We start from the raw sequence: 24,348 nt of genomic DNA, 5'->3' as shown, positions 1-24,348 counted from the left end.
ACCACATGTACCACAAAATTCTTCAGAGGTGAAATGCCTTGATTAGGCAATTGTTGTTGTAAGGTGGAGGACCGGAGCTATAGACATGCATACACTTCACACCAATGGGTGCCGGTCCAACCACCCTAAAAAAATACTTTCATGAACATACAGTAAGTGCAGACATAATGCAGTTAGAATCAAACAAGAACCAACATCACAGGTAGTGATGTGATTAGTTCTTCTGTTGCTAGGGAATTGTGGGTAATTGTGAATTTCTGTTCTTTGTAGTGCATTATCTAATTAACCGATGTAACCAATGTGTGATGTTTGTTCTTATTTGATTCTAACTGTATTACATCTGTACTCATGTTCATGTGTTTTGTTCGGGTGGTATTTTTGATAGGACAAAAACCTAACATTTCTTGTTTACAGCATGAGGCCCTATCGATATTAATAATTTACAATAGAAAAGGGTTATTCAGATGAAAAGGGTCCTATTTAGAATCCTTTCGCTTTATGAAGAAGCCTCAAAGAACCTTCAAAGAAGAGTGTAGAGACTTTTTACTGGGTCTTATCAGTAGGCATCTACTGTATGCAGTCTATGCCATTATAATGATTATTTGGGAACTTTGCATGGGTCTCTGTGAGAGCATTCAATTATTTTTGTGAAATGAAGATTTACTGGAGCACTGGTTATAATTCGAGGGCAACCAAAGAGAACAAAACACACAGAGATGCACACAAACATACACACACACACACACACACACACACACACACACACACACACACACACACACAAATGTACATCATAAAGCAGTGTACAGTATGAGGGCTCTATTGACACAGGGGGGAACATTCCCATTGTATCTGCTTTGCATGATATGGTATAGCACTAAGGGCAAAGAACAAAGAGCCTGATATCAGAGCAGTCCTGTCCCTCCAGTTCAAACCTGCTAATCCTGTGGCCTTGGGATGGTCCAGTGGTCTAGCACCATGGCCTACAGTGGGTTAGAATCCGGCCCATGCCCTGCTGACATGCCCTCTCCTCCTTACTTTCCTATCTCTCTCCACTGTCTCAATCCAATAAAGAACAACATACACTCACCGGCCACTTTATTAGGTACACCTGTTCAACCTTTTATTAACGCAAATATCTAATGGTGTGGGCGATATTTTCTTGGCACACCTTGGGCCCCTTAGTACCAACTGAGCATCGTTTAAACGCCACAGCCTACCTGAATATTGTTGCTGACCATGTCCATCCCTTTATGACCACAGTGTACCCATCTTCTGATGCCTACTTCCAGCAGGATAACGCACCATGTCACAAAGCTCACATCATCTCAAACTGGTTTCTTGAACATGACAATGAGTTCACTGTACTCCAATGGCCTCCACAGTCACCAGATCTCAATCCAATAGAGCAGCGTTTCCCAACCGCTGTGCCGCGGCACACTAGTGTGCCGTGAGAGATCATTGGGTGTGCCGTGAGAAATTATCCAATTTCACTTTTTTTTTTAAATTAACATTTATTAATTATTATCTGCAAATAAAATGCTATTGTTGAGTGTCTGTGCTGTAATATAGTGACTGGCAGAGTAATATAATATTCGTCCGGGTGGCTGCAGGTAGCTAATTGCCTCGTTCCTTCTTAGAGACAAGAGAATTAGTGACGCATGCGACAGGTCGTGGTGACAGTGATGGAGAAGTTTTTAAAAAGGAAAAAATGCAAACTCCGAACTGGGCCCTGGACAAGATTCTGACCCAGGTGAAGTACCAGGCCCTAGTATGAGTGGTGGTAAAAAGAAACTAAAGACGGTGAGCTCGAGGCAATACAGCGAAAGCTATCTTCCAACAGCGCCATGGTGCCAAGCAGCTGAAACATCTCCAAACGAAACACCCGTCGCTTCAAAACAAGCCGATGGCGTGAAAACACAGGGAAACAGGCAACTTTTATGAGAAAAACCACAAAGGTAAATGAGAAAGCCCTCAAAGCTAGTTACCTAGTTGCTGAACTCGTAGCTAAATCAAAAAAGTCCCACTCTGTGTCAGAGACATTAATACTACCTGCCTGCAAAGCCATTGTCAAGGAGATGCTCGGCCCTGACGCGGTTAAAGACATTGCTAAAGTCCCGCTCTCAGATAACACAATTGCCAGGCGTATTGATGACATGTCTACAGACATCGAAAGTCATGTTTTGGGAAAGATACGCATCAGTAGGAAATTTGCGTTGCAACTTGATGAGTCTACGGATATTAGTGGACATTCTCAGCTCTTGGCCAATGTGCGTTTTGTGGATGGAGATGCCATTAGAGAAAACTTCCTATTTTGCAAGGCACTGCAAAATAGGAAGAAAAAACTAAAACAACAGGAGAGGAAATTTATATAATATTGTAATTATATATACTGTATCAGGCTACAGAGTGTCATTTTGTAACATTTTTGGTTGGTGGTGTGCCCCAAGATGCTTCCAATGTAAAAAATGTGCCGTGGCTCAAAAAAGGTTGAAAAACACTGCAATAGAGCACCTTTGGGATGTCAATATGGACCAAAATCTCTGAGGAATGTTTCCAGCACCTTGTTGAATCTATGCCACAAAGAATTAAGGCAGTTCTGAAGGCAAAAGGGGGTCCAACCCGGTACTAGCAAGGTGTACCTAATAAAGTGGCCGGTGAGTGTATAAGAGTGGGACTGCCTCACTCGAAAATGCTAATCCTACTGGAAAGTTACTTCCTGTGAAATAAGACACAGGAGTTTTATGAAGCTCTGTGCTTGTGTGCTAATATCAGCTATAAATAAACACTTCTATCCCTGCAAGCATAAAAAACTAATCCTGTCTCTGAATGATTTTGAGTTAATCAAGTGCATGATCGAATATAGATTTACCGCCCTTGAATGAGAACTAATTAGCAGAGTTTTTCAGGCAGAAAGATTTATTTGAGTATGAAAATGCACTTTATTGACTTTATCAAATATGAAATGTATTTCAACAAATATTCAATTTATTATTGATTCACCATTAAATATTATTCAAACAACCAAGTGAAAGAATAAGAACACAGTACTACATTTAATCTAACAGTAACATTCAACAGTTATGTATATTCTTGCAAGCAGTCTGAAAGCTGAGTAGCAGTTACATGTCAGTTACAACAGAGAGAAATCAGCACCCCGTTCTATAACAGCTTTGTCTCATGAACACCTCAGAAAGTCCCTGTACAATTCATGACATCACAACACCGGAAAGACACTCTCCTTTCAGAATCTACTTCCATGTGTAATACAAGACTATAAAACAGTGATTTTCAAGCCCTTGGTAACAGGAGTGTTGGGGTTCTCCTCATTACATGGCCACTTCATACATTATTAAATCTATGTCCGCTAATTAACTGACAGACCAATCAGAAACATCCTGAAGTCTGGAGGATGAGAAACACTGCTCTAAAATCAAAGAATGGGGTGGGGTGGGGGGTAGTGGGAGTCTGGGAGATGTAAGGATTGTGGGGGTATGGGAGTGCATTGTTGTTTCCAGGGCGACAGGGCTACTGCCCCAGAGCTGGGTGCCTAATGCAAACCCATTACCCACACAGCCCCACAGCTAATGACAGCCAGATGAAAAATAAAAGGATATTAGAAAGCAATTTTATTGAGCGGGAGGCACTTAAACCCACAAGAGCACCAATAAAACTTTATGGGAGATTCAGAGTGGTGGGGGGGGGTCTAATGTACTACACACAAGATGCTAGAGAGACAGGCCTCAACCTTTCAAGTTACAATCCAATATAAACCAGAGAAATAAAACAGAATGGAAATGAGGAAAGACATGCATTGAAACTGGGAACAGCAAGTGTGAGACTTTAATGGATGTGGTATGTAAACCTTTGTGTGAGTGATATGGTATGTAAACCTTTGCTAAGATCTCTAATGAACAGCAAAAGTACAGCAGGCAACATGCTGGTGAATGGAAGCAACGTTGTGAGAATGTCCTCATGTTGGCACATGTCCTCATCTCGCCCATGCAGGCACTGAATATGCTTTAATTAACAATCAAAGTGTTCACTGAGGTGTGACTGAGCTGGGACCATATTTACCATTCAAACAACACAGTGTTTAGGCAAGCGAAATTTGCACACATATCCATATCAAAGGCTACAAGAGGTTTGACAATTGAGACTCGTAGTGTGAAAATATAATATACCTTTCAGTCTCTTTCACTATTTGTGTGAAATTAAATGCAGTCCTCCAACACTATCACTTAAAAATAAATAAATAAATAGTTATTTATGTGGGTCATCCTAGATACATAAATAGTCAATGTCTGGGCTTTGATCTGCCAAAAAGGTCAGACAGGATACTGCATGTGCAACAGCTACAGCATGCTAACTTGAACATCAAAGGAGTCAGAGGACAACTGGATCAACATTGAGTAATATTGGCCCACCATCGACACATGTCTTTATGAAATACATCAACTCTACACAATGGATTCCAAAGTCATTTTTCAATGATGCACAATGATATCTATATTGTTTAATCATGTCATCAATCTTGGGAATCTTGGGAAGGTGGTTTGCAACTTCCCAATTCCTACAGCAGACACATGGACCCACCCAGCATCGACATTTGCACTTACATCTCTGCAGTTGTTGTTGCCTGGAACGGCTGACTTCGGCACAAGAGGGAGTTTCCACATGCCTGGCCCATCTCTCAGTGTCACCAGCCTCACACTCAGTCTCAAAACAGCTGGAGCAGAGCCCTGTGGTAACACCTCAGTCCAGTCTACCCTCCAGGACGAGTGCGATGGTGAGATGTTGCTGTTATGGAGTCTATGCAGCATCTCTTAGGCTCATAGAGATGAGATGAGCGGTAGAGGGAGAGAGAGAGAGAGAGCCTCACAAATCTCTGGGGCTTTGACCAGGCGATGGATCGATGCTGAGGCTGCAAGAGCAACCGGATCAGTCTCGTTGCTCAGGCTGTTCTAAAGGGCACTGCCTAACCTCCTACACATCCTTATATCTATTTTCATTCAAGGTGCTGTTAAATGATTGTGATACATATTGAACATTGCAACAACCTGGAGATCTGCAGTCTAGTGTAATGACAGGGTTCAATTCCTTGGGTCCAATAATGACTGGCCACTGTTAACATAATGACATGGACAGAACCCTTTGGTTCTAATATTAGATAGGCTTACTGCTGGAGCTCTGCAGCCCTCTTATTATGTTTTAATGAAAGGGAACCCCAAAGTAAATAAGGCATTTGGATTATATTTCTGAAGTGCCCCTAATATGTATGATATTCATATTTACAATGTGAGTTTGTTGCTACAGTGTAGTTTGATCTGTCCTTCATATCATCACCCTCCATCCTGTTTATTTTAATTTTTAATATGAACCTGACGAATGAAACTGACTCTGTACTTGCTGGGGATAATGGGTGTGTGGGTAAGGCCTGTGGCTGTGGCTGTGGGTTATAAATAGGGATCTACCCAATACTAACAGAGTCAAATATCCCATGTAATTATTTATTTAACCAAACCATATTTTCCCAGTGAAGACTCAAAAGTGCTTGAAAAAGTGTCTCTGGATAGAAAGTAGATAGATAGGGAGCCAGGAATACTTCCTCTTAGAAGTATGATCAGGAATCTGCTGGCCACAGGTCACCTTCATGCTAGGAAAAAATTGAAAAAAAGAGGTGAGGAAGGTGAAGGGCACTAACCGAATATTCTGCATTGAAGTCAGAATGGACTTCACACATGGACATTACCTGAAGGCTCATAAAAGCGGCCGACCACTCGATCATCTCGTTCTGTGATTCACAGCACAGGTACCTAACAGAACATTGGGACTGATTAGGGAGAGAACGACAGAGAGGTCGAAGACAGATTAGAGCGTGAAGCCACACCTTTACGATAATCCTCAGAAGATAGAACCTAAGAGACCTAGTTACGGCTTCAGACACTCACCATTTCTGTTTCTCTCTTCCCTTTTGCGCACACACTACGGTCATCCCCCAGCTGGAAGAAGAGATCATAAGAAAAGTAGAGCAAGGGCATAATGACAGTTGAAATGGACAAACAGTCTCTTCATGAGCAGAAATATGGCCAGATGACAAGAGCAAGCAATGGAACAGTAACCATCAGAAGGCAGTTAAAGCCCCATGTAGGACATGCTTCCAGTAATCATATATGATGATTCCCTCACCGTGATGGTGGCTGCAGCTTCTTCCTAATGCCCCAGTAGACCTGCAAAGCCTGGACTGGATACTCCTTCTCAGGCTGGGTACTCTGATTAAAGATTGACAAATAATGTTGTATCCACACAGACATGTCTCATATAGCACCCCACCCCCATACTCACCTTTACTTCTTTGTACAGCCTGAGTGAGGCGCCAGTGAGCACACAGAGACGTTTGCTGAAGTTTCCCTTGCCCCGTTGGCCCTTCTCCTCACAGAACTTTATCAACCCGTTTCTGGACACGTCTGCTATGAGTGGGGACATCCAACTCAGACACAAGTACAGTAAGGGTTTTACCTTACACCACAGACACTTTATACAAAAGTAGGTCACTTCTGTCAACATGGCTAGGTAATGCTGGTTGACACATTTACTTACTGGAATAAACCTCAGAGATAATAGTTGTGTTCTCTAACCATTAGTTAGAGTTAGGCATTTGTATGCCTATACATATAAATGGGATATATGGTAAACGATACAATAAAAGGATGTGCTCTATAGCATAGCCCCTTATTTACCTGTGTACTTTAGCATTGCCTCCATGTAGCAGTTCTTCTTGACCACCAGATGCCAGTCTTTCTCAAGGGAGAAATATATGGGCAGTGCTTTCTCATGGTAGTGCAATGGACGCTCTAATGAGGAATTCAGAAAAGTGGCACCACATACACTAGCTCTTAGCCCAATGACAATAAACAATGGTGCTGATTTGGCAAAACAGATATTTGAAACTTCTCTATAAAAGGTTCAACTACTTCTATATTTATGAAGGGCCACTGCAACTGGAACATTACCCATGTCGTCCTTGTCATTGAGCAGGAAGCAGCTCCAGTAGTCTCCCTGCTGTGGATGGACCTTCCTCCGTCTCAACACCTCAGACACCAGCTCCTCTGCAGTCACAGCCTGGGAGATCTGAGGGAGTGGAACACACAGAGGGAACTTCATCATGACACAAAGTATTGCAGAAAAACACTACATACTATACAGTTGCTTAGTCATTCCAACCTATGATTGTGTCACCAGTGTGGTTATAAAGATCATATTCATAAATTCCTTTATCATAAAGATAACAAAAGTGGTCCACTGAGTGAAAAAACAATAAAAACATGTTTTTGTATATGAATATCAGAGTTATATTTGTGAAGCTCCTAAATGACAAAGCACATGCTACTGACCTGGACTAGCAGCTCAGACCCCTCCTCCCTCACCTCCAGGTAAACACCACAGATGGTGAGAGGTGATAGGGTTCCCTGAAGGAAAGGAAGAGGGAAGCCATTTATACTGTAAGCACATGGGAGTGGCAAACGACTATCTTGTGATGCCCATCATGCCTGTGTGCTCACCTCATCAGGGCGCTCCTCCTGTGCTTTGATGATATGAGAGATCATGTCAAGATGCCTCTGAAGCTGCTCTGCATTCACCTGCCAGACAGAAATATCAGTTCACTTCATCAGGATGTTTCATTCTGCTCTTGGAACAACACAGAGAATTCCCCTCTGTCTTTATCCCCTAAAGATCAGTGATTGGTGATCAGTGATCAGTGACCAATCAGTTATCGGTGTGAGACATACTCACATTAAAGATGGCCTGGTAGTGTTCAATGAGGTCCTCCACCACATGTCCCGCACTGTTATCAGTGCCATCAGTCTGGAAGAGAGTGGGACCAAACACAATGGCCAGGTTGTGCATGTTCATCTGATTCTCCTCTGCAAAACACTGGACGCTTTTGGAACAACAGATTAGCAGATTAGAGAAGAGATTTCCCCAATTTCAACACTTTTACCACTCAAGGAGAAAGATGCAGAAAAAAGATGAACAAAAGTAGAGGAGAAAGGAAAACAGGAGAGGAAAGAAGAGCCCACCAGCCTCACCAGTAGAGGTGGTAGATGACTGCTCCCAGAGTGGCTCTGTTGACTGGAGGGAGACTCTGGAGGAGGGCCTGATACAGGGGAACTCTCTCACTCTTCTCACTGACAGCTAGTGGAAATATAACAAATAATAACCAAATGTTTTATGTTACACAACCCTAATTCATGAGGCTCAAAGCTATCAGCAGGTATAGTTTAATGCAATGCTATACTCATTGTCTTCCCCCAGGGGTTAGAATGCGGTAGGCCAGACTTGGCCAGCCTCACCTGTTGTGTGGAGCCAGGGTACTGAGGCCTGCTCTCCATTGAAGATACCTCCGCTCACTTCCCGGAGGAACCTCTTCACAGCGTTGGCCACGTCATCCACCTGGGGCTCCTCCTCCCTCAGCCGGACTCGGCGGGCGTCATGGCGTAGAGAGGACAGCAGGGCGGCGACTCTAGAGTTCACACCAGCCTTCCGATAGATGCCTTCATTTATTAATCCTGAAAAAGGGGGAACAGACAAACACATAACAAAACAAATAAATGCAATAATGCTGAAACATGAACACAGACAACCTGAGAGAGTCACATAGAAAGCTAGGAGCGTGTGTTTTCCCGTCCATCCCAGGCCATGCTGTAGCAGGTCCACTCACCATGCTGTGTGATGTAGCTCAGGCAACGGTCTATGATGACAGGGACGTCTGTGTCAGTGAGCTGCTGATGGTTCAGAGGGCCGTCTCCTCTTCCGGAGCCCTGCTGGAGGCCACTGAGCCAACCCTGGAAGTCAGGTCTCCTGTCCCCTTCCACACGCACACTCCTGCCCCGGTCCACCAGCACCACAGCACCAGCCTCCTGCTGCACGCCTGAGACAGGTCCACAGCACAGGTCCATCACACAGTTCCACCACTATCACAACACTATCTGGACCACCACGTCAACCACAGTCGCTGTATCACGCTGGTATACTGTTGTCAGGGGAGGTTGGTGGAAGTATATATCATACATGTTTGATACCATTACTCATTCCATTCCATGCATTACAATGAGTCTGTCCTCCGATTTCTACCTCCTTCCCTGACTGATGTATTATACTGTTGTGCACACCGACAACTGAGGATATACTGTATGCCTCTCTGTCATTCTTAATCCAACATCCTCACACTTCCTAACCACCACACGTCTCCACTGTGTAGTTTGGACTCACAGAGCTCCTGTAGTTTGCGCAGGTCGATGTTCTCCACACATTTTGCACCATGGAGGAAGAGGAGGAGCCTGGAGCCTCCCAGGGCAAACCAGCCCAGGCGTGGGCAGTGCAGGCTCGGCCCCTCAGTGTAACGCAGACGCCCCACCCGCTCGAAGGACCAGCACACCAGCTCCTCCGCCATAGGAGGAACTAGGGCCTGACACATAACAAGACCAGACAGGACTCCTTACTGTTCTGGGAGGAGTTATACTGTATGCTTGTCTAATAAAACTACAGATTACATATCTATCACTAGCGTCCTTTAACTCTATGATAATGTTGATGCTTTGTGCAATAGTATGAAATGAAGTGTAGTATGTAATATCTCACATGCATAATGTCCTGCACTTTGTTGTAGGGTAGAGTACATTCTACCATTATGAAAACACCCTGCAATGATTAGGGATTACCTTAGCGATGGACTTTGTCCATTCCCTCACTGTATCAGGGGAGTCTGCCCCAAACAGATAGACCCTTCCAGAGTCATGGTGCATCTCAAAGGAATTCACATAACTGACTCAGGAGAGGAAAAGAACAAACATCATTTTGGTGTGTATGGTAGTAGGGAAACAAAGGGGAAAACACTATTCTCAAGTCTACACTAATAGAGCTTAACTGACGTCCAAAATCTGTGACAAGTGCACTTGACCACTACTGGCGATGAAGGGTGGATGTTTGCCCTGTCTTACCCATGTTTCCCTGGGGGATTGACCACCAGGCACAGAACATTACTCATCTTCATCCCTCCACTCTGGCTGCAGCTCTTCTCACTCTCATAGTAGCTGAAGTGGCCTTGCTTCAGGGTGCACCACCGCCGGCTGAAGTCTACAAGGTCCAAAATTATAGAATTAATTTGATAGGTCACAGTTACTGTCTTCACAAATTTCACATTCATGTAGGGAAAAATGGATGTCCCACCTCCTTTTGCTTTTCCCTCTGTGATTGCTCTTGTTGAGGAAGGGGTCTTGTGCAGATAACCCACATGAGAGATGTGGAGAGCAGGTTCTTGGAGTGTGTGTTCTCCAGCCTTTGACCCTGGGAGCTCTGTGGAGTGGAAATGCACGAACCAGGTGAAGTCACTTCTGATGAACAGTGAAAAACATATATCCACGTAATGGTATGATTGATGTAACATTGAAATGCTGATTATGGGGCTCCAACCTGTGTTTTGGTTGTGACTGAGGAACTCCACCTGTAGTCTCTGTCCATGGTGCAGGGCGATGGACACAGGGCTGGGCAACTCTGGGTCACCTGTGAAACAGTTCACGTCTGCTCCACAGAACACCAACGACAGAGTCTCCAGCACATCATCTGTCTGAACACTACTGCACAGAGCCTGAGAGAGAGAGATAGAGAGAGAGAGAGAGAGAGAATGACAGAAAGAGAGATGAGAGAGAGAATGACAGACAAAAGAGAGAGAGAGAGAGAGAGAGAGAGAGAGAAAGAGAGAGAGAGAATGACAGAAAGTGAGAGTGGGCATAGAAAAGTCCTGGGAGAGTAAGAGATGAAGTGTGAAAATCAATAAAAGTTGTTTTTAGAAAATCCCACTTTGTTGAGGGCTTCCTCCTTGTGGCCAAACAGAGCATGGTAGCGGCGGTATTTCCCCTGGCAATACTTGGCAGTGACAAAGCGCTGGCGCTCCTGACTGTCACTTGATGGGCACAAGGCTTCACTTGGTGGCATGTTGGCTACCCAGAACAGGTTCACCCGGCCATTACCTAGCAACAAGAACACCTGTCGAATAGGGGGTGACATCAGAACCTTAAGAGATTAATTATTTAATTCCACATGAGTGGTTATTTTAGAACAACATGAAATATATCATAACATAATGAATTGAAAAACAGAGTGTCAGTCAGTCACAGGGATGGAGAGGACTAGCATAAGCCTAATATTGAACTGTAAAATACAAAATAAAAATCCTATCATATTTGACATCTGTAGGTTTAAGCTGTCTATTCAATCACCACCATAGTCATTTCTGGATCTGTGACAACCTGAATGAGGTTCTCCGTCCACACGTTCTCATCCATCATCAGACTGCGGACTTTAGACACACTCTGGCTGAGACCCCTGTGCACTCCTAAAACACAGAGAACTGTGTGTAGTGTGCAATGTCCTGTTTTTCAGGTACAATCATCCTGCGGTTAATTAGTAGGTGTGTGTAGGTGTGTGTGTGTGTGTGTTTGTGTGTGTGTGTGTGTGTGTGTGTGTGTGTGTGTGTGTGTGTGTGTGTGTGTGTGTGTGTGTGTGTGTGGAATATAATCAGTGCTCTGAATCCCCTCCTCTGTGCGTTGTGTTCTAGGTGTGGTTCTGTACCTGCGCAGCACTTGCAGATGACCACACACAGATTAATGGACGCCCAGTCTGGGTAGGGGGCTCCACAGTCAGCACACTGCTGGTTGGACTCCTCAGCCCAGATCCTCTGGACCACGGTGTCACTGGACAGAGAGCGACTGATACAGGCCTGCATGGCCTCCACCCACTCCTCCCTCTGCTGCTCCGACTCTGCCACAAAACTAACCACACAGAAAAGTAGGCTTGGTCAGACATACTTGGGGGGGTGTGTGAGCACAAGTGTTATTTTTGGGAAGTTGTGTTTCCCCCTTGGGGTGAGCAGGGAGGCGCAACCTGGGTCCCAAGTGAGGGTAGGTCCACCGAGACCATGGCCCAGAACTTTTTTTGGGCCTGTCCTCAGAGACGGAAACACAAAAGTCAGCGACTTTAGGCTAAGCATTGGGTTTAAGAGTCCCATGGTGGAAATGCGCCACTAATGTTCCAATAGTCAGCAACACTCACCAGCTGTAGATCCTAGGTTACTCAATCTCACCTGAATGTTTTGTAGAGCGTACTGAGGCTGAAGGCTCGTTTGTCTGTGCTTTTCACAGAGCCCATGTTCATCTCAACAGAGGTAATGCCAACACCCTGGCTGTGCTCCTGACAACAGAGAACAACACGTCAGTGTGACCCCTCTCTCTCAGACCCCCCCCCCCCACACACACACACACACACACACACACACACACAGTCACAGACACACACACAGTCACAGACACACACACACACACACACACACACACAGTCACAGACACACACACAGTCACAGACACACACACACACACACACCCACACACACACACCCACACACACACACACACACACACGCACACACGCACACAGACACACCCACACACACACACCCACACAGACACCCACCCACACACACACACACACACACACACACACACACACACCTCAGTGTTCCTATAGAGGAAGACCCTGTTTGCACAGATGACTACATAGAGCTTGGAGCGCAGCCCATTCATTTCCAGGTATCCTTGTTTGCTAATAAGTGAGACTTCCCTATCACACCGTCCCGGCATATTAGGGAAGTTTGTAAGGGCCGCCTCCGTGCTATTACAATGCAGCTGAATAGTTTGTTTCAGTGCTGCCACCCATTCCTCCCTGACCACTGAAAAACACACAAACATGTTAATTATACACAGACAATACAGAATATAAATATTTATTCATAATAATTTTCCTTGAGGATCACTTACTGTTGTTCTCAGCACGGAACAAGAAAGTCCTGTTCTTTGTCAACACCTCAAACTTCTGCTCTCCAACAGTAAGCACATCAATGACAGAAGGTATGACAATAATCCGCTTTGAATACACCTCCTAAGAAATAGAGGGAAGAGGACTTAAAGAGGAGGGGGGAATATGTCTTATATGTGTTTCTTATATGTGAATATGTCTGTGTGTTTCTTCAGAAGATGTCAGAACCTTCTCATTTTGATAGTATCGCAGGTACTCTGCATCCAATGTTACCCAACGCTTTTGGAAAATGAGGCTCCTGCAAACAAAGCAGAGATTGCTTACACATACACATACACCTCTCTCATATATACACCTCTCTCTCTCTCTCTCTCTCTCTCTCTCTCTCTCTCTCTCTCTCTTTCTCTCACCCCTGAGGTGGGGTCTTGTCCAGCCAGCCCATCTTAATGACAGGAGAGTGGTGGGGAACACAGTCCCCAGGATCAAATGTCTGTGAGAGTGTGCAGGCAAGATAGATACTTTCATCATCAAAAGATGATCCTCTTCTGAGGGTAGAGATAAATACATTCATACACAGGACAGACAAATAGTACATACACAGCATGGTATGTGCAAGTACAGTTCACATACTAGACTAACACAAATGCATATTGTATGACAAATGTATGAAAAACATGCACATACATGGTAGAAAATGTGCAATGTATATATGATCATGTTCAAAATAACTAAAACAAGCACACAACACAAACCGACACACAACATTCTCATACACACCTGCTTGTTTCTAGATCATGGTCAGTGCTGTCCTCATTCTCAATCTCTATACTAAACTTACTGCGGAAACAGTTCTGCATGGCCCGTAATGCACCTTCCTATGGGGCACAACCCAGAAAGCGAATGTAGAGTGATTACTTTAGCAACACAAATTACCTCACCAAGTCAATTTCCTGTATGTGCAAATATACTGATTCTGATTCTGAATTACTTCCCCTGTCATGTGTACAATCACAATCTGTGAAAGGGCTGGCCAAGACCTATGCACATACATGGTTTTATTTAAAAAGCAAGAGAGGTGTTTTCCAAAGTTCATAGACAGAGCTGTGAATATAAGGACTGACCATCCATCCATGAGATTATATTATAGTTAATTGTAGTTTTAACCATGTTTTGAAGCTATACAGTGTTTGTTTAAGTAAAACAAGTTTAGATTTTGGGTTATGATGGGGTAAGACAGTTGAAGTTTTATTGTTCAAGAATCAATGGCGATACGTAATCCAAAAATGTCCAAAAATGAATATACCAATTCCAGATTGCCCCTTAAAGGTGCAATGATGAAAATAGATCAAATTTGGCCAGAGTATGATGAATAGAAAATAGCAGGATCCTGGATATACATAAATGTTCACAAACATGGAGAAAATGTAATATATATTTGAGGGTGAAGATGACATCTTTATATAAACACATACACAATAACTAAAAAGAAGTGCCACTGCAGATGTACTACTACTACATGTCTTACCTGGCCTGCCATGAGACTTGTTTTGCCTCAATTAATTCCAGACCATCAATACCGGTTAGCTGTAACAATGAGGAAACAACTGGGAATTACAGCCAGGATTACAGTAATAGAGATGTTTTCCTGATACACGACAATATATTGGTATTTGCTTCCAAGAATGAGATGAAATATGTACCCAGCCAGGTTTGTATCATGATAAGCCAGCATTCCTTCTGATGCTAAAATACACCTCACAGGGAGTGTCAGATCAACTGTTGACATTTTACAACAGCTATGAACATGAACTCACCAAACTAAGTTTTAAATACAAGTGCTGTGATTTAACAACTGCATTGGAAAAAGAAGTTCTAAAGATCAATATGCACGTTTCAAGCACACAGAGCAAGTAATTTAATGAATGTGAGTCACTCACTGCTGTTCCCAAAAGTTGAGACTAGTTCTCATCGACTGATGGGTTAGAGTTAGAGATGGGCACTACCACCATTAGTGTACCTGGGACAGTGAGCCTAATCCCTGTAACAATTGTCCTCTCATCTGACTGGACATAAACATGAAGTGGGATTTAGAGATGTGAGATTTAGAGACATGAAACTACAGTCATCACTCTGGACAAACAGCCTTGATCAGTCAATTACAGTTATTACTGTCTACCTCTGTGTCTACTGTGTCATAGGTCTTTACACCTTCCAATACTAAAAACACAACTCAATGTAATTGATGATGGGTCTACTAGCTAAATAGCATTTTGCTGCCAATAATTGATATTATAATCTAGAGACTATGACTGACTACTACAAACTACTATCATGAACAGTATCATGTAGTTCTTGATGCATGCAAAATATGAATGTCATAATGAATAGAATTAAATTGAGTCACTGTCAAGAGAAGTAACGGTTAAGTGCTAATGACATGCTCATAGCCTCCAAACTATTAGCTCTACATAAAACCGATGGAGTAAGTCCATGAGGAATAAGTCTATGTTTGAATAAGTCTATTCCTAACATTGTCAGTTGGCAACACCTGTAGTTGGACTCTTGTACCTCTCTATAAAACTGCTGCTCACAAAAAGCTAGCGATTAAGATGCAAACACAACACAATGCACACCAATGTTATACTTAAAGTAATACCTCTGACTTATATTTGACTGAAATTGTTTAGTTTAGACTCACCACAGCTTCCCTCTTCTCTGGTTATATGTCATGAGAAAGGTGTACACAAAAGATGTCTGTGAAATGAGGAAATGAAGGTACTGTAACCTTTTGTCAGAGAGAGAGAGAGAGAGAGAGAGAGAGAGAGAGAGAGAGAGAGAGAGAGAGAGAGAGAGAGAGAGTAGAACAAGTTGTATCTTTTCATAACCAAAGAAAAAATAACTTATTACTGTATTGTTTATGTTTTGTTGAGATAGGAAATTGTTCAAATTGTTCAAAGCATGTTTTGAAATAGTAATGCTGCTCTCAGGAGCACAACAGAAATAGAATGTTTTTTCCCCCGTTGTTTACATTGTTTGTGACCCTGCATGCAGAAATCACTGATACAGTGATTAGAGTACAGAGTATGTATGTATGTATGTATGTATGTATGTATGTATGTATGTATCTGTATGTTAATATGCCAATAATTTCTAGGGGGTGTCAATAATGGAAATTATGTTTGGGTCATATGTATGTATATTATTTCCTGCAAAAAATGGGAAAGGAAGGGAAAAATAAACACCACTAGAGGGCAAACGTGACCAATCTATTACAAAAGACTCAGGATAAGTTTGTAACGATAACATTTTTAGAGTAATGATTAATGAATTCTGATTAATGTGACTTCTCATGTGACCTGTCATTACTAAACGACAAGATAATGTGTCGAGTTATGTGACAAGTTCAAGTTCATTTGACATAAGATGCATGCCACGATGTCAAGAAGTTTAGACATACAGTAGCCCTTCTGTAAATTATGTAAAAAAAAAAAAAAAAAAAAGTGGGTTCGTATATGAACAATTAAGAATGATCAAGCAGAATATAGCTAAAAGAGATTCAAAGATGATGTAATGGAAAGATCTTTATTGACTGGTAATATGAATTAGCAGGACTGTGGTAATACCTCTTGGCAACTCGAGTCCGGTAGACAATCAGTTCAGTGGCTCAGTCCGTGCATTGGTTGCTTCATAGTTGCTTCCACCCACTAAAATGATTCTTCCTCCCCATTCGACAACACAAAGCACACGTGCAGGACCTACAATCTGATTCGTTTGGATTTGTGGCGGGGACAACAAGTCTAGCATTCAAACCTGTGAAACGCTCAAGTTGGAGGAGCTCTATTGATCCTAGCCTCCAAAATAATGATGACATTGAAAAAGTGGTTTGTTAATACCGAATAAGAAAAACGATCCGAAGACTGAGCATGGACGTCTCGCAGCACAACGTCGAAGATCTGCGAATTGGGGAGATGTCTAACAAATTAGAGAAGTAAGTAGCCTTCGACTTCCGCTAAGTATGAGAATGACCTGAACTAGCCAGCTAGTTTCTAGCATGCTAAAGTAAGATAGGCATTACATTTACATTTATGGCATTTAGCAGACGCCTTTATCCAAAGCCACTTCCAACAAATACATTTGTCAAAGTGAGTGAATCATCTATCCATCAGTCATCATAAGAAAGAAAGAAATCTATGCTAGGACCAGGGGCTATTGGCAGTTACAATGCTAGAAGAAAGTAAGATTTTTTAGCAGTGGTAGGAGAAACCATGTGAGGAAATCGCTAATAATTTATTTTTTTTAAGGTCATTGTCAATTGACACCGAGGAGGTGGACACCTACCAAAGGTATGTGGAATGAAGATCTATCCGTTTTCAAACTTTTTATGAGAAACGTTTATTTTTGTAGCCAACTCTCCATGCTGGGATGTTGCTTAGCTTTGCATGTATTTTTAGTCTTTTTTAGTCATTGTTATTACTGATTTCCAGTGTTGTACCCTTGACTATTGTTTTTGCATTTGATTTCATTGCAATTTGATACAACTGCATTGCTAAAATCCACAGGCTCTATACTTGCATTATTTAGCAATGTATCCTATTGCTAACATCCGCTAACATCTACTACTAAAATGTCTTAGACACTTAAACATAGACACCTTCATTTAAGACGTGACCATGTTCCCCATTTGTTTTTATTATTATTATTTGCTGTATATATGGCGTATATATTAGGCGTATATATTCACAACTTCCATGTGAATGCTTCAAATGAATTAAGACCCCTCTGAAGTGAGCCGAACTGAGACCATTTGGGAGGTGGCCTGAGTTTCAAGATTCAAGATTCTTTATTTGTCACGTGCATACAAGTATACAGTGAAATGCAAAAGTGACAGTGCCACAGAGTAGTGCAACAATACAATAGTTTTAAAATACAATAAAATAAAAATAGAAGTACTAAAAAATATACAGTATAAACAATATGAACAGTATAACCAGTAAGCATATAAGTAAGCAATATAAATAGCAGATGGATCATTATGTGTGTGCATATGTGTTAAGATGACAGTGCATGTGAGTGACTTGAGGGGGGCACTGGTGGGGTCATCATTGACGATTCTGTTTGATTCATCATTGACGATTCTGTTCTTGCTGCAGTTCTGTTCACTTAAGGTCCTAGGTATGGTTTGCTTTTTTTTTTTGGGTGCAATGTGAGTGCAAAACACTCCCAGTCTGCATGTCATTGGAAATGTTCTGACCTATCCTGGAATGACCCTCTTGGCCATATGGGTATGCCATACATATGTAGTTCAATTCATTAACTTAATCTTGCATAGAAAGCAGTGTATAGACTTGGAGCAATCCTAGATTTGGCTTAATTTACTGTGCTATAAATTATTATGAACATAGATGAGTAATTAACAATGGGTGAGGGGTAGGACCCTTGTTAGCATGCTCTAAATAATGACATAAACATGAAGCAGGTTCTAACAATATTTTAGACTACAGTGTTGTGTGTATGAATACAGTGCAGTGGTGTGCATGAACACAAATGCCAGAAGTGCCATAATATCTAATTGAACATTACTCCATTCTGTCAAGAATCAGTTACCTGCCAGTCATACAAGATGACTTGCACATTTATGTCAAACATCACTTAATGTTAATAATGTATTAGTTGTCATTTTGTGGACTCTAGTGGCAAATTCATTCTCAGGTGAATGGCCTTAGTGTTTATGAATCATCAGTTAACAGTGCTTAATCAGTACTTAATTGCTTTTGTGAACCTTATTTTAAAGTGGCAACACTTGATGTTCTAACTAGTGTTTATTAAGCATTACTTATTGGTATGTTAATATAACATTGATTTTGGTGTCCTTATTGTAAAGTAGGAACTTTTATACATATCTGATAATTGTATGGGGCCATTATTAATAGTATTTAGTCAGTTCAACAATTTGTGAGGTGGGACCACCAATCAAGGTGACCCATTCTTACAGAGACAGTTACTCCCGTCATAAAAAAAGTAGCCGAACATGAATCTTGAACATTTAGCGGTCAAATCTAACCACCAAATAGTATTGCCTCAGTGGTGAAACCATGAAAATGTAATAATTTTCCAGTATGCTCTGCGGTTCTTTTGCATAATTTCAGCACACTGGCCATAAATGACGATATTTATTAACACAAATATAATGGTAATAAACTATTTGTAAGCCTTAATTAAGCATGAACAAGCTTTTGTGAATGCCTTAAGTGATGTTTACTATGGCATTAATTCATACACTTAAGTTGCACCTATACCTGTGTAGTAACTCTGTAATTACTATAGTAATAATATTGTATGAACATGCTGCTAAATTGTAGGTTTGTAATGGCTTTGCAATTGCATAACAATGGAGTTGAGTGACTTGTATTACACAAAGTAACACAAACCACTTAACTCCTGTTCTTTATTCCATGAACCACTTAACTCCATATACCTTGCAAATATCTACTATGTTACATGTTGATACATTCTGAATACATTCTAATATTCTTACTAGAGTAAACAGTGTTATTGTTCTGGTATAGGATCAAGGTAAAGTGTTCCCAAAAAAGTGAGCAATAATGTTTTGTCCCTACTCTGTTCAACAAATTTGTTTTAATGAGGCAACAGAAACATGATGACAAACATCGTCATAAATTGAAAACATTCAGCAATTGTATTTGTCTTACACTGCGCAACACAGTTTTTGTGCTGTAATATCTTGACTATCATGTAGGAGTTTTGATTAATGATTATGAACAATGGTGAATGTGCATAAAGACGGTGTGACATAATTCGCTGACATTAGTCCTTCACACATGTACCACAGTACTACTTTTTGTAAGTGCATATTTTCGTATACTTTTGGGAAAATTCCAACATGTAGTAGCATGAAATGGTGACATTCTAACCTACTGATGCTGAAAAGAACATGGAAAAACGGAGAGGAAATAATGTATCACATATGCTCAAATTAGCAATCGGTGCATTGATCTCCCTATATCAACTTTGCTGCAAATTAAACTCTTATTTCATTACATTATCTTGTGACCTTTTCCATGGGTCACCCCCTAAATTACATTTTGTTACCAAAGAGATTGACTGACATTTTTCCAACCTTTTTTTTTTTTTTTTTTTTTTTAAAGGTACATCCAGGATGGAAAAGTTGCTGCCAGAGAAGGAAACATGTCAAAATCGTTGGAACTGTTTAATTCGGCCCATAATATCCACCCAAGTGAAAAACTTCAGAGCAGGATCAAGAAAATTCAAGAGGCTATTAAAGAGATGGCACAGCAAGAATCAGATAATGACGATGAAGAGTTTGTCAATGTCAACAACAGTGGTCTTATGCTTTTCAAAGAACTTTATGACAAACTCTATGAGCATCAGATAGAAGGAGTTGCTTTCATGTATAGTCTCCACAGAGATGGCCGGAATGGAGGAATCCTTGCCGATGACATGGGCTTAGGGAAGACCATTCAGGTGATATCATTTCTCTCTGGTATGTATGATGCTGAATTGGTGAAACATACTCTGCTTGTCATGCCAACCTCACTCATCAAGAACTGGATCAAAGAATTTGCCAAATGGACTCCTGGAATGAGAGTTAAAGAGTTCCATGGTACAAGCAAATCAGAACGCAACAGGAACTTGGAGAAGATTCAAAGGAGAGGTGGTGCCATCATCACCACATACCAAATGCTGATCAATAACTGGGAGCTTCTCGCATCTTACAACGGCAAAGAATTCAAATGGGATTATGTAATCTTGGATGAGGCGCACAAGATCAAAACCTCATCAACCAAAACTGCCAAAAGTGCTCACGCTATACCTGCCAGGAATCGTCTACTTCTTACAGGCACCCCTGTACAGAATAACTTGAGAGAAATGTGGGCTCTTTTTGATTTTGCTTGTCATGGGGCACTCCTTGGTACATCTAAAACCTTTAAAACTGAGTATGAAAATCCCATCACCCGTGCAAGGGAGAAGGATGCCACCCCTGGTGAGAAGGCACTGGGACTCAAGATGTCAGAGAACCTCATGGCCATCATAAATCCACACTTCCTGAGGAGGACAAAGGAAGAAGTGCAGAGCAAAAAGAAACAATGTACAAAAGCCAGTGAAAAAGACTTGGAGTCAGAAGAGAAGGAAAACCAACCCCTAAATAATGGTGGTGCAATAATGCCAACTCTTACCAGGAAGAACGACCTAATCATCTGGACTTACTTGAGCACAATTCAAGAGGACATCTACAATCAGTTCATATCACTGGATCACATCAAGGAGCTGCTCATGACCACCAAGTCACCTTTAGCTGAACTGAATATCCTAAAGAAATTGTGTGACCACCCAAGACTTCTCTCTGCTAGGGCGGTTGCTCAGTTAGGCCTCGAGGAAGGAACAGGCACAAACCTTCAAGAAGATGAAAATGAGTCCGCTGCCAACAGAATTGACAACATTTCTGATGAAACCCTTATATCAGAATCTGGGAAACTTATGTTTCTTATTGCACTTTTGGAGAAGCTGAAGCAAGAAGGCCATCGCACACTTGTTTTCTCACAGTCAAGGAAGATGTTGGACATCATTGAACGGCTTCTAGTCAACAAGCATTTCAAGGTAGTGAGAATTGATGGCACTGTTACTCACCTCATAGAGAGAGAGAGACGGATCTCACTTTTCCAGACCAACAAGCACTACTCTGTGTTTCTCCTGACCACTCAAGTGGGAGGAGTTGGCATCACATTAACAGCGGCAAACAGAGTTGTTATTTTTGATCCCAGTTGGAATCCAGCCACTGATGCCCAGGCCGTTGACAGGGCCTATCGCATTGGACAAACTGAAAATGTCATCATATACAGACTGATCACTTGTGGCACAGTGGAGGAGAAGATATACAGACGGCAGGTGTTCAAAGACTCCTTGATCAGACAGACCACCGGGGACAAAAAAAATCCATTCAGGTACTTCAGCAAACAAGAGCTGAAAGAACTTTTCACACTGCAGGACACGCGATCTTCATCAACACAGCTGCAGTTGCAGTCACTGCACTCCAGCCAAAGGCGCACAGATACTCAGTTGGATGAGCACATTGCTATCCTTCAGACCATGGAGATATTCGGGATCTCTGATCATGACCTGATGTTCTCAAATGAAGCGGGTAACCATGAAGATGTCCCTGAGGATCAGGAATCACACCACTACATAAAGAACAGGGTGCAAAAAGCTCAGGACCTGATGAAGGCTGAGTCAGAGTTGCATATGCAGCTAGCTGACAGCATTGCTTCAAACACAGAGCCAGCCTGGCTGCGAAAACCAGCTCAACACAACACAGTTGGGTCAACTGACAGGAAATCCAAGGATGGAAAGCTCAGTCCCTTCTTTCCTAGCCATGACTACAATTTCAACAACTCCCCTGCATTGGTAGATCTTACTCAATCTGGGTCGGGTGATGAGGATGATATCCAAAATATCAGTAACAAATTCATTGATCTAGCTGTAGATGAAAGCATTGACAATGAAGAACGCACTTCAAAAGATGGAAGTGAGGAAAAATTGCTAAACAGCAACCATGGTTCTCCCATAGACAAGTCTCTTGAGAGGTTATCTGATGGTGAGGCAATAGAAATGTCTGTTCAAGAGGTTTTGGATGTGTCAGCTGTGAAAGATGACAATGTTATTGATTTGGAGGATAGCACAAGTCTGGAATATGTTTCCTCAGTTGTTGATGATGCACCACAACATGTAAATGCATCCCCACAATGGCAGAAGTTGTCACTACACCAAGAATCCACTATGGATGAGAGGGACTCTCCTGTCAAATCTTTGAAGAATCAAAGACTTTCTATTCTGCAGATGTCCAACATGAGCCAAGAGGGTGCGGAGATTGTCCAACATGAGCCAAAAATTGATGCGGAGATTGAGTCTTTTGAAGGAAACTTCAATTTACAGTTAGAAGACAGTGCTACTGATATGTTTACAGAGGAGGAAACTGATATCCACGAGGAGAATTCTGGATTGCAGATGGATGGCAGTTTAAATCCAGATGAAAAGCCTACTGAGAATAGAGCTGTTGAACAGAATGTAGGAATTGCCAGTGACTCTCTTGCATCTGAAGCAGACCACACCGTCGAGAACTCATTTATTACATCTGTCCGCAAAAAGAAACGAGTCGCAGTAATTTATGATAGTGAGGAGGATGAGGAGGTGCCCCACTTGATGACCAGTGGATTGGATGAATCTTTCAAAGGTTTAGGATCCTCTACACCAAAATCTGTCAGATCCAGTTCCTTCAAGGTCAGGAAAAGCTTTGGAGTGAACACCTCTGTGGCTTCAAGACGCTCCCTTGTGGAATCAGTAATTGAAGATGTGGAGGACCTCATTGACACAGAAGATGACACAGAAGAAGTTTCACAGGAGCAGTCTAATAATATAAGTGATGGAGGTGAGAAAAGTGGTTCTCATGAGGAGTCCCTCATGGAGGAGGAGGAACCCACTGGAGAAACTTTAAACACTGAGAATGCTGAAGAGAGTGAAGAAGGGGGACTTGAGTCTATGCATGTTGCTGAATCTGATATTAGAGAGGAGGAAGAAAGTAGTCTGGAGGAATCTACCAATGATCTTGAACTTGCTTCTGATGAAAGAATGGACCTGTGTACTACTGGCAGAGATTGCATATTGCAAAAAGCTGAAGGCGTCAACAACAGTGATTCCCAATCTGTGACAGAGGGGAAGAAGTATGAATCCCTTGTGAATATGGGAAAACAATGTTACACTGAAGGGAAATTTGAAGATGCGCTGAGTTTCTTTTTGAGGGCAATTGACATCAGAAGTGGTGATCCTGAAATTCAGCTTATGACAATACAACTATACCGGCAATTAAGTCAGCAAATGAAGAGTTGAAATATCTTCTCTAAAACTGAGGACATTCCTTCGTCACTGCAGACTCTGATATTGTTTTGTGAGAAGTGTCTCATGGTTTGAAATGTACACGTGTTTATTTCATTACAGTATCTGTTATATTGAACTGTTTCTCTTTTGGAACTTGTACTTTGATATCATTAGAGTAATGTATATAATTTACAAATGCAATTAAAATGATTCTATAATCTGTATTTGTGTTTTCTATTTGAATGTCACATTTTGGTGTAAAAGTTCACATTTCTTACACATCATATAACAACAATATTGTGCAGAATGGTGTATAAACTGGTGGTGCAGATGGTCACTTGATGGAGCATTAATAACTGGGAACTAGCATGGCTCAGTTTGACCGAAAGTAAATCCGCTAAACCTATTACCAATTACTGTTCATGGCAGTTGTTACTGTAATGACCACAATTAATCTCTTATTGTCAGACATTGTTAATGCTTCCTCTGGAAAAGGTTGCACCTTTAGGTATACAGTATTTAAGAAAAAAACATTTTGCACAGCTTTATGTATTTTACTGTTCATGAGTT

General features: G+C 41.7%; 2 protein-coding genes across 6 annotated transcripts; one reads left to right on the top strand and one right to left on the bottom strand.

Moving 5' to 3' along the window:
* Nucleotides 1-2,911: 2,911 nt before the first annotated feature.
* LOC310824317 (arf-GAP with Rho-GAP domain, ANK repeat and PH domain-containing protein 1-like) lies at nt 2,912-15,643 on the bottom strand. 5 transcript variants are annotated; one of them, XM_083697202.1, is made up of 29 exons: nt 15,569-15,643; nt 14,396-14,454; nt 13,648-13,745; nt 13,281-13,415; nt 13,099-13,168; nt 12,873-12,993; nt 12,567-12,784; nt 12,143-12,249; nt 11,632-11,831; nt 11,310-11,395; nt 10,861-11,046; nt 10,474-10,648; nt 10,231-10,356; nt 10,002-10,137; nt 9,723-9,825; nt 9,274-9,469; nt 8,723-8,932; nt 8,355-8,570; nt 8,091-8,196; nt 7,795-7,942; nt 7,563-7,640; nt 7,395-7,469; nt 7,014-7,131; nt 6,741-6,854; nt 6,346-6,470; nt 6,190-6,272; nt 5,952-6,002; nt 5,753-5,833; nt 2,912-5,656 (listed from the first exon to the last, which is right to left on the bottom strand). In XM_083697202.1, exons 2-28 carry the CDS (start codon nt 14,405-14,407, stop codon nt 5,785-5,787), a joined length of 3,342 nt encoding a protein of 1,113 aa, XP_083553328.1. In that variant the 5' UTR covers nt 14,408-14,454; nt 15,569-15,643; the 3' UTR covers nt 2,912-5,656; nt 5,753-5,784. The 5 variants fall into 5 exon arrangements, with proteins under 5 accessions (XP_083553328.1, XP_083553325.1, XP_083553327.1 ...); XM_083697199.1 differs by having other exon boundaries at nt 5,753-5,816; XM_083697201.1 differs by having other exon boundaries at nt 5,753-5,816; nt 6,346-6,467.
* A 1,061-nt stretch (nt 15,644-16,704) lies between these two features.
* On the top strand, nt 16,705-23,971 carry ercc6l (excision repair cross-complementation group 6-like). The gene is made up of 3 exons (XM_083688104.1): nt 16,705-16,858; nt 17,172-17,213; nt 20,037-23,971. The coding sequence occupies exons 1-3, from the start codon at nt 16,794-16,796 to the stop codon at nt 23,788-23,790; spliced, it is 3,861 nt and encodes a 1,286-aa protein (XP_083544230.1). The 5' UTR covers nt 16,705-16,793; the 3' UTR covers nt 23,791-23,971.
* The last annotated feature ends 377 nt before the right edge of the window (nt 23,972-24,348 follow it).

The sequence above is a fragment of the Argentina silus genome (genome assembly GCF_951799395.1).
Source record: "Argentina silus genome assembly, chromosome: 2".
Classification (NCBI taxonomy): Eukaryota; Metazoa; Chordata; class Actinopteri; order Argentiniformes; family Argentinidae; genus Argentina; species Argentina silus.
The sequence above is the reverse complement of the archived record's forward strand: the minus strand, read 5'-3'. Positions and strand labels throughout refer to the sequence as shown.